Source organism: Lagenorhynchus albirostris, chromosome 14 (assembly GCF_949774975.1).
Source record: "Lagenorhynchus albirostris chromosome 14, mLagAlb1.1, whole genome shotgun sequence".
NCBI lineage: Eukaryota > Metazoa > Chordata > Mammalia > Artiodactyla > Delphinidae > Lagenorhynchus > Lagenorhynchus albirostris.
Window position 1 is genome coordinate 71717876 of NC_083108.1, and position 11031 is coordinate 71728906.

At 45.2% G+C, this 11031-nt stretch overlaps 1 protein-coding gene across 5 annotated transcripts in view; it reads left to right on the forward strand.

Moving 5' to 3' along the window:
- The window catches only part of SPPL3 (signal peptide peptidase like 3), a 117938-nt gene extending 108640 nt beyond the window's left edge, over positions 1-9298 (forward strand). For 2 of the 5 annotated variants that reach the window (XM_060121648.1, XM_060121653.1), the window contains 6 exons: positions 122-234; positions 4257-4363; positions 4846-5009; positions 5743-5942; positions 7002-7111; positions 8073-9298. In XM_060121648.1, the coding sequence (XP_059977631.1) occupies positions 122-234; positions 4257-4363; positions 4846-5009; positions 5743-5942; positions 7002-7111; positions 8073-8144 (766 nt within the window). In that variant the 3' untranslated portion in view covers positions 8145-9298. Of the gene's footprint in view, positions 1-121; positions 235-4256; positions 4364-4845; positions 5010-5742; positions 5943-7001; positions 7171-7976 lie in introns of all 5 variants that reach the window. The other 3 variants (XM_060121650.1, XM_060121651.1, XM_060121652.1) reach the window with 3 other exon arrangements.
- Positions 9299-11031: the final 1733 nt, after the last annotated feature.

The window sequence follows — 11031 nt, forward strand, 5'->3', positions numbered from 1 at the left end:
GGTATTGCCTACTATTTTAATCTGGCCATCACAAATTCTGATAATGAAGAACCAAAGGAGAGTTTGATTATTGAATATAATTTATTGTCCATTAGTCCAATACATGTTGTGTATTTTCCAGGATTTCCTTTGGTTGTTGTGGGCGTTTCACTGCTGCTGAATTACTATCATTCTCTCTGTCTGTCATGCTCGTCCTCATCTGGGTTCTCACTGGCCATTGGCTTCTCATGGATGGTAAGTAACTACTATGTGACAAGTTGAAATTTTAATATCATTTATGGTTAAATTTGTCCTCTCTTCCTCTACTTTCTGTGTTTTAGTAGTGGTACCTCTGATTACCATGAAAATTAGGTGTCCACAGATGGCGTTATGTATCAGATTTTTCATTATTTTTACCTACATTCTTAAGATCTTTTTTAATAACAGCTTTTTGGGGATGTAATTCACATACCATACAATTTACCTATTTAAAGTGTACAATTCGGGGGACTTCCCTGGTGGTGCAGTGGTTAAGAATCCGCCTGCCAATGCAGGGGACTCCTGTTCGAGCCCTGGTCCAGGAAGATCCCACATGTCATGGAGCAGCGAAGCCCGCGAGCCACAGCTACTGAAGCCCGTGTGCCTAGAGGCCGTGCTCTGCAACAAAGAGAAGCCACCGTAGTGAGAAGCCTGCACACCGCAACGAAGAGTAGCTCCCACTCACTGCAACTTGAGAAAGCCTGCATGCAGCAATGAAGACCCAGTGCAGCCAAAATTAATTAATTAATTAACTTATTTTAAAAAATGAAGTGTACGATTCGGTGGTTTTTAGCATATTTGCAGAGTTGTGCAACCTACACTACAATCAGTTTGGGGGTTTTTTTTGTTTTTTTAATTTTTTTTTTATTTTTGGCTGCATTGGGTCTTCGTTGCTGAGTGGGGGCTTCTCTTCATTGCAGTGCGCAGGCTTCTCATTGCGGTGGCTTCCCTTGTTGCAGAACACAGGCTCTAGGCACGTGGGCTTCAGTAGTTGTGGCACGTGGGCTCAGTAGTTGTGGCTCATGGGCTCTAGAGCACAGGCTAAGTAGTTGTGGCACACGGGCTTAGTTGCTCCGCGGCATGTGGGATCTTCCTGGACCAGGGCTCAAACCCGTGTCCCGTGCATTGGCAGGTGGCTTCTTAACCACTGTGCCCCCAGGGAAGTCCCCGGTTTGTTTTGTTGTTTGTTTGTTTTTTAAATGTATTTCGGTTGCGCTCGGTCTTAGTTGCGGCTCACTGGCGCCTCAGTTGTGGCATGTGAACTCTTAGTTGCGGCATGCATGTGGGATATAGTTGAACCTGGGCCCCCTACATTGGGAACACGGAGTCTTATCCTCTGCGCCACCAGAGAGGTCCCCTACAATCAGTTTTAGAGCATCTTCACATCCACCCTCCAAAACCCACACCCAGTAGCAGTCACTTCCCCATTCCCCCCACCCCAGCCCCGGGCATCCACTAATCTACTTTCTATCTCTGTGAATTTGCCTCTTGTGGACATTTTGCATAAATAAAATAACATATGACCTTTTGTGTCTGCCTTCTTTCACTCAGCATAATGTTTTCAAGGTTCATCCATGTTGTATCAGTACTCCATTCCTTTTTATGGCCAAATACTGTTTAATTGTATAGATGCATTAATTTTATTTATCCATTCATCAGTTGTTTCCACTTTTTTGGCTATTGTGAATAATGCTACTGTGAAAACTGGAATACAAATTTTTGTGTAGACTATACTTTCTTAATATAAATGGAATTATACTGTAATATAATATCCATATTATATATAAATATATGTGGAATATATAATGTATGTCATATAATATGTTGTATATGATAGAGATTTCTTTTGTGTAATAATATAAATACATGTCTATATCATTTTATAAAGGTACTAATAGCTAACATTTATTGAGTGCTTTTTATGCACTGGGCACTCTGCTGGGTGTTTTACATGGACTTTCTCATGTAATCCTGAATACAGCTCTTTGAAGTAGGTACTAGTATTGTTCTTATTTTACAGAAGAGGAAACAGGTTCTGAGAAGTGACTAACCACAGTCACAGAACTCCTGTGTATATTTCATACGTACTATCAAAACATCTTGATAGTTGTTTTGATAGAAGGACATTTCTCAGAGTCCGCCATTATTCTTCTGTTCTCTCCCTTAAGACATTGTTAGACTTTTATTTAAGACCCTGTAACCATCTCCACCTCTTTTTTCATTCAGTCCTTATTACTTCTCTCATTTTCATAGTTTGCTTTACTAATCTCATGAAATTTTATCTAACTGCTCTGCTCCACAAAGTCTGTTCACCTTTTCCTTTCTTGGTGTTTCAGAAGGGAGGGAAGCTGAAACACAAAGGTCAATTTTATACTGTTTGTAACACTATCTAAAGAATTTTTTTAAGGGAGGAATTTGGAAAGCAGAGATTATGGGTATGGATCACACTTTTTCCTGTTACCCATTCCAAGCAACCATGAGGCTAATCCAGACCTTGGAACGGAGCTCTTTGGAGGCAGTGCCACGTCTGAGGGGCTCCTCTCCTCTCCAGGCACTGTGTCCCTGGCAGCTCTGAGGACGGCTCAGCTACAGTGGTGCTGTCATTGAGTGTTCAGGGAGGCTCCCCAAACCCTTACTGGCCTTAACTTTTATATCATTTTCTGTCATTGTTGCTACTTCCCAGTATCTACTTGTCCAAGGATCTCTTACCAGTTTACACTAGTTACATTGCCCTTGTGACCAAGCTTAGTTTTCCCTCAAAAAAAAAAAAAAAAATGGAGAGAGTCTTTGAGCTTTTTAGTTGTTTGTTTCTCAGATTGGTATTTGATGTGTGTTTGACTTGTTTTCTGCTATTAACAGAAAAGATAGCTTTCTAGCACGTGACTGTAACATTCTGAAATATGTTCTTCTGAAAACAGAATGATAAATGTGGTTATTTTAAAGGGCGAGGCATGAAGTATGTTTTCAGAGTTATACCAAGAAGCATTAATATTAAGAAAGTACTTCAGAGTTTTTTGAACTAAATCTATAATTTTTTATCTACTCAGTTTCATCTTACAAATTAATCTTTTAAATTTGGGAAGACTTGAAAGAATTTGACCAGTAAGTGGTGTGGTATGTTTGCAAAAGCTGATGAATGAAGAAAAAGAGGCAAACTGTATGAATAGTTGAGCGTGTGTTTCAGGGATGTGACATGGCTGGTGGCACTGTTCAGTTGGGGGTGGGAGTGATTCTCATTCAGCATGCTTGTATTAAGAACCTTCTCTGAAGTAGTCAGATGGGATGCATGCTGCCTCTTCAAACATGGAGTACGGTGGGGAGACTTGGTGGGCATGATTGGAAAGAGGTTATCGCTCAACTTAGAGAAGGAGTAGGTGGAGGCATAGGAGCAAAAGAAGAGGCTTGAGGCCAAGCGCGTGTGGTGCAGCGCCATTCTGTGTGAGTTAAGCCTTTACAGTCGGACTTGATTCTTCAGAGAGTAGGGGACCTTGTGATTTAAGGCAGGGAATGATGTGAACTGATTTTTGACAATGGCAGTGAAGAGTAAGTGGGGGAGAGAGACAGAAAATGGGAAAGGATACACACATCACACTAGGAAGTATGGGAATCATGACCGAGGTGTGCCGTGACAGTCAAGAGGAGCACCCCAGGTGGTTGCAGCCTGAGTGTGCGTGATGAAGGTTACGATAAGATGAAAAGGAACCCAGAGTTCCTTGTGTGGAAGATTAGGGATAGAATGACATTGTGTGGAGTCATGGAGAATCCTGTCATTGAGCAGTTCTGAGTTGTTGTGTTTAGTTTAGACCCAGGTGGGGAGGATGAGCATAAAATGAGTGGCTGGAACAGTGTCCTTAAGTAAGTGAAAAAGATGTGATCCAGGGTGTGCATTGGCTTTAAAGGAGCAAGGGCGATGCATCTGAAGTAATGGGGGGAGGCAGGAGATGAGAGCTGGGAGGCCGGAACTGAGCTTGGCTTAGAGCTTTAGCATTCAGAACAGTCCCCTGGGTCTTAGTTGAGCACCATCTATAGCATGAGAAAAGGGATTTCCCCAAATACGAGCAGGTCACAGTTGGCTAACGGTGGGCACTTTGCACTAGTAAGGTGTAAACATCTTAGACTGGGGTTTAGGGCTGCCTGATTTTTTGAGGGACTTACAAACTCTGTTAGGTTTATGAGCTGAATAGCTTGTGGAGAGAAGCTGAGCCTGTGCTCCACACTGACTGCTGTTTCCTCCCCAGCCCTGGCCATGGGTCTCTGTGTCGCTATGATCGCCTTCGTCCGCCTGCCCAGCCTCAAGGTCTCCTGCCTGCTTCTCTCAGGGCTTTTAATCTACGATGTCTTTTGGGTGAGTGTCTGTTTCCCCAAAGCTGCTGCTCTCCTTTGTGTTTAATTGGAACATTCACTCCGGAAAATTTTTAACTGTAAATATCCAAAGTCTGCTTGCCAGAGTACCTCCTGTCTGAGACCACTCCGGCCTGCACTGTACCTGTTAAAAGGTGAGCAGGCAGCTTTCCGTGCCTGTGTTTGTCGAGACTCGTTACCATAGAGGGTACACGTGTGACTCTCGGGGTGGAAAAGGGAGCAGGCAGGCTAGGTTCTCTGCCCTGGAGCACTGGCAGCTCTGCTGTAAGGGCTTCCTCTGTGGGTGTGGAGAGAAAAAATCTGCACGTACACACAGGAGCAAAGATTTTCTTTCTCCTCAAAGCGTGCCGTCTAAAAAGCTTGATGATGCAGTACTGAGACTCTGCTCTTAAGAACAAAGAGGGCTGGTGCTGAGATCGGGGTGCTTCCAGCTCCCTCTGGTAAAGGTGACTCTCCCCTCGGCAGGTGTTTTTCTCTGCCTACATCTTTAATAGCAACGTCATGGTGAAGGTGGCCACACAGCCGGCTGACAATCCCCTTGACGTTCTATCCCGGAAGCTCCACCTGGGGCCCAATGTTGGGCGCGATGTTCCTCGCCTGTCTCTGCCTGGAAAACTGGTCTTCCCCAGGTAAGACTGGCGTGTCGGCCTCATCTCATGATGGTGAGGACACTGCCTTCCTCTGCCCTTCTGTTCCCCAGTTTGTCTGTCTTTGTCATCAGCATTCTGATGCTGGACTGGAAAAGGGTTGTGAGTCATCTCCATTTTACAGATGGGGTCAAGAATACTGACTTAACTTGCAAAGACTGATCATTAAATGATACAGGTGCAGCTTTTTAATATTGAATAATGTTATCAAACAACTCTATGTTACCCCTGTTACCATAGTTTAAAGTTGGCTAGAGGGAATTAACGGGAGAATCTGGATCTTTTTTACTTCTAAGACATTTGTAAAAATGTCTTAATGCTAAAATTATACAGTTCCTGGAACTATAATCTTGGAAAAATTAATGTGCTGCTTTAATCTCCCATGTCTGGTAGTAGTAGGTGCTTATTTGAAGTCTTAGCAGTGAATGTGTGACACATAGTGAGCTGCTTGACATTTCTAGAGGTGGCAGCGCTCAAGCAGATGGCTCCAGCAGTCACTTAGGCGGTGCTCTCCCGAAGCACTTAGGGTGGGGCTGAAGACCTCAATCGCCAGTACTCTTGTGGCTCTTAATCTCTAGTGTTGTTAAACCCATAGAGATTGCCATCTACCGTTCAGATAAGTTCTTTGACTTCTTAGAAAGTGAACAGACTTTGCGCAGGAGGAGAAATGGGGTTGTAGAAGGCGGCACCCCTGACATGTGACACTACGTTCCAGCTCCACTGGCAGTCACTTCTCTATGTTGGGCATTGGAGACATCGTGATGCCTGGACTCCTGTTGTGCTTTGTCCTTCGTTACGACAACTACAAAAAGCAAGCCAACGGTGACTCCTGCAGTGCCTCTGGACCCGCCAACATCTCCGGACGCATGCAGAAGGTTTCCTACTTTCACTGCACCCTCATTGGATACTTCGTAGGTAAGAGAACCAGAGAGACTGCATGCAGTCCCCTCTCTGGCTGTCCTCCAACCCCTGGAATTAAATCAGGTCTTCTGGCTGCAGATGCCAGATGAAAGGAAAGCAGTGACTCTGGTTGCTGTTATAAACAACCACAAAGGAAAAAAACTGACCCACGAGATGAAAGATGCTCTATGTGTTGGCCAGCAGCCTAGTTCCCTATCCAATAATATGTTTGAAGAACATTGCAGGAAAAGTGTGGTCAGGCCTCAAAGTTGAGAAGACCTACCACACGATGAAATCTTCGGCTTGAGTTTAATGAATGTCATGTTTATTTCCTACTTTATTAGACAGATACTTCCTTTCATCTGCTCTAACATTTCCATCACCTCTGACCTCGGACTCTCCCTCGGCCAGCTTTTCTCTAGCCAGCTCTGATTCGGGCAGACAGGAAGAGACGGTTGTAATTGGGCTAGTAACCTGTTTGTACTCCAACAGCTACGACAGTGAACGGAAAGGAGCACCTTTCTTGCCTCTGTGCCTCCTACTGAAGGGGCACCTCATAGTCCACGGTGCTCTCATAGGTGTGGGTTCATTGCCACTCCACTCCACTGGCTCTGAGGGGGGCAGGGCAACTGTGGTATCCCCATTAGACGGATGAGCAGGCTGAGGCTCAAGACGTGAAAGGCCTTAGCCAAGGTTATATGGCTGTCATAAGCAGCAGAGTTGAAACTTGAACCCAGGTCTCTGCCTCCAAGTCTGTCATCATATACCACAGGAGACAGAGGGAGACCAGGCACACTCAGGGCTGAAATGAGGCCTGGAACCAGGGACCTGGGCATGGAGTGGGACTTGGGCTACTCACAGGTCCTTAGAATTCTACGCTTTTGAAAGCTGTGCTGCTCCCTGTTTCTTTACCTGCTCAAGCTGGGCATTTCACTCCCCACCATTGGATGGAATGTGTCACATTACAGCTGTACAATCTCAGGACTGTGCCAAGCAGCAGCCAGGTAACAGCGGCTCTCCTCTCTCGGGGCTGTCCCCTTGGAGTTATTCACGAATGTTTCTGTCTCCCGGCAGGTCTACTCACTGCTACTGTGGCGTCTCGAATTCACCGAGCAGCCCAGCCCGCCCTTCTCTATTTGGTGCCATTTACCTTATTGCCACTCCTCACGATGGCCTATTTAAAGGTGAGAGAGGCAGTTATAAACCAGTGAAAGCAATAACATGGCATTGACCCTGGACTTGGGTATGTATTCTCCTCGCTGGAGGTGGTTCTGCTTAAGACCCTAAGCTCTTGATCTTGAGAGCGGGATCTTTTTGTTTTTGTTGTTTGGGGAGGATTTTGTTTGTTTGCCTGCTTTTTTTTGCTAACCTGATATTAGCAACCTCTTCCAGGTTCTTACAGCCATTGGCTGACAATACTCATGAGTAGACCCCTTACCACCTGGTCATGGATTAATTAACTGAAATCCCTAAAGCCCCGCTACAGAGACTTCCTGCTTCTCTTAAAAAACAGCACCCTGGGGCCTCCCTGGTGGCGCAGTGGTTGAGAGTCCGCCTGCCGATGCAGGGGACATGGGTTCGTGCCCCGGTCCGGGAAGATCCCACGTGCCGCAGAGCGTCTGGGCCCGTGAGCCATGGCCGCTGGGCCTGCGCGTCTGGAGCCTGTGCTTCGCAACGGGAGAGGCCACAACAGTGAGAGGCCCGCGTACCGCACAAAAAAAAAAAAAGCACCCTGTTGCCACCTAATAGCCCTTTAATACTCTGCATTAAAGTTTGGAAATAATTAAGAAATGCATTGTAAAAACTAAGGGCATTATCTGATTTACAAGATTTATATTATCATCCACATTTTACAGATGACGAAACAGGCACAGAGGTTCATTATCTTGCCTAGATCATCTGAATCATAAGTGATAAACTGCCACCAGGGCGGAGTTGGTAAAAGCCCTTACCCACTCAAGGGGCCTAAGAGCCCTTCTAGGAGTTCTTCAAAGAATGAGGGGTTACTTTTCAGTGAGTAAAATTTGAATGTTCTTTGATTCTCCACAGAAGCAATCTGATCTGAGATCAGGAGTCAGAAAGGACTTGTAGGTATGTATGCCTCGAGTTGAAATCTGTGACTTAGTGAAGTTCCTTCTTTCCCAGGGTGACCTACGGCGGATGTGGTCTGAGCCATTCCACTCCAAGTCCAGCAGCTCCCGATTCCTGGAAGTATGATGGATCACAGAGAGCGACCAGAATGGCCTCTCAGTCCTTTTCTGTCCACGTGTGGTTTTGTTTCCTCTTAGAGCTGGCCTGGTACTCGGAGATCTACCTGTCTAAGGACTGCCATGTGACCGGATTATGCATTTGCAGGAGCGAGGTGCTGGAGCCTGCGTGGTTCCTTCTCTTCCTGCCGTTGGAGAGGTGGAGCCCCTCCTGAAGTGACAGGCCTTCCCCAGCACTCCTCCCTCCCCCGTTTTTATGGATCTGCACCAGACTGTTAACCTTTGGGGGACGGAGATGTGACTGTTTAAACTGACAAGGGCAAGGAGTTGTTCTATACCTTTGAACACTAAAAGGATGAAAAACATTAGCGAACTGGTTTCCTCAGTGAACCCTCAAGAACTTTTGGGACCAGTTTCCTATGGGGGACTCAGTTTCAGAGAACTGAGACAGAAACTCTTCTGTCATTATATTCTTCTTTCCGTTTTTTGGATTTATTAAATATTTTCTGTGGTGTGAAGTGACTTATTAAATCCACAGACACTGAGTGACTTCTTACAACATACACATAAGAATTTGTTGTAATGAGTTCACGTCCACCCAGATGTTGTGTTGGCAGTGAACGAGGGCACGGTTTTTATACATACATACACACACATGCACATGGATATATATGAATAAACAAAAATTAAAACCTGCTAAGATCATGCTGTATAGCAGACAGGGGCTTGCTGTAATTTTTAGCATGTAGAGCAGTTCACTCTGGCTTCCTTGTATATGGATAAGCGGCTGTCTTTCCCTCCACAACTGAACGTGCAGTTAAAAAACAGTATAGTATTTGTACTGATATACTCATGGACTTTAGGGGATGCTCATTTGGTTTTTGATCAGTGTAGCAAATTAGGGATGAAAAGTTAAAACTTTTTGGCCCTTTTTTCATTTTTACAGGCTTCTCCCTTGCAGGGTTTTTGATAGTTTCTTCTTGAACCAGTGCATGTATTATAGCAGCAGGTGTCTTTGTGCTTTCTGATCATAGTAATGTACTACTTGTAAATACATTTTTCTATTTTCTATTTTTTTGTATTTTTTTTGGCATTTTGTTTCATTGGTGTGCTGTATTTTCCATGCCCTCACTCCTTTAAGAAAAAAAAAGGAAAAAAGCAACACGATCCTGTCCTTGCTGTTGTGATTATAGTCTTGGTTTACCTGTTGTGACAACTGGGTTTTGGGGACAAATGCCAAACACCCCCGGAGATGGGCCCTACGTTTCAGGAATTGTGGCAAGAATGAGCTGCTGTGACCCTTAAATCTGCCCGTGTGCTGTGGCCTTGGCTGGAGACCCAGTGTCCCAGCAGTGACTAGTGGGAGTGGTGTCCACAGCCTGAGGGGAAATTGCCCGTTGTTTGGAGGCAGAGAGAAGCCGGGGATTGGCCTGCCCACCTGAGAGCAGGGGTTGGAGAAGGGCCCATGTTTCCTGGGCTCTCCCTTAAGCAGGTGACCTGTGTATAAACTGGGGCGCTGTGGGCCCCATGGCTGGAGGTCGCGGTGGGTGGCACTCACAGGTGGTGCACGTGGCAGTAAGGATGGTGTGCTCCTCCGTCATGTCTTCAGATCCTGCTGAAGGCTGTATGTTTTTTGTTGTTTTGTTGGTTTTTTTTTTTTTTTAAATAAATGACTCCTTTCTAGCCTTTGTTACCTCATCTTCACTTTTGGTTGTTGGTACCAAATGGAGCTCCCGTCCCCTCCCACCTGCTCTGCCTGTTCAGGAGACTGACTTCAGGAAGCCCCTGTCTGTCTCCAGATGGGGTCTCCTGCAGCTCTGGTTCAGCCTACAAACATCAGAGAACGGAGGCTTCTGCTGTCCACAGAACTCAAAACAGCCTCTGGGTTTAGTGAAGACCAGAAGTACACCCATATACTCTCTGCTGAGCAGCTGTACTTCTTTCTTAGCCCTCAAGGATGCTAATGGCTGCTTAAACAGGGAGCAGAGCAGGAGGTGGGGGGAATCTTCCAGAATGACTGATTAACGGCAAGTGCCAATAATAGTTAAAAATAATATCCTGGCAGTTTGTCATTGTAATTTTTCTAACTTTTCTTTACAAAACTAAATTCCAGACAGAAAGAATGTAAATTTTTGTCATTGCTTTTGTGCAGATTTCGGGGGGAAATACCCATACAGGACTCCTGAATGTAATTTGGATTCCAGTTGTAGTCTTCAGAGCCCTTGAAACTTCGGCAGAGTAACTGCAAATGTTCCTTTTGTTTTAAATTAAACACAGGAGACATGCTAGAATTAGCCTGGTTCTGGAAGTGTTAGGCTCTTCTAACGGGGAGAGGTTGAGGGTGGGGTGTGCAGTTAAAGCACATGCTCTCAGTTTCTCCTACAGCCTCCCTCTCTCCCCTGCTTCATATACTTATGTCCTGGTCTTATTTTTCCTGGTTTCTCAGATACTGAGTTTTGGGGTTTTGTATCTAAGAAGTTTCTTGCATTAGGCAAGGCATGTTGACAAAGTTCCAGCATGGACCCCCTTCCTCCCTCCCTCCCTGGTCTGGGGATCTTCTTCTCCCAAAGAGTCTGCATGTTGGAACTCTCACTTTTTCACAGTAACTTTCTTCTTTCTAATTTGAGCTAATGGAGATATGGCAGCAAAGTTTATCCAAAGCCTAGCATGTTCCATGACTATTATTACCACTTATGCCTTTTCTGAATAAGACAGCTGCACAGCTCCCTGTGTAGGAACAGTTCAAACTGAAACTGGGGCGGGGGGGGCTTTGCAGGGGGCTGGGGGGCGGTAGGCTACTATCTGAATTGCCTTTGTAACATGCCAACACAGGCCTTGGTTAAGCAGGTAAGTTATGTTACCCACAAGAAAAACAAAAGGACTAGTTCTCTGTAAGA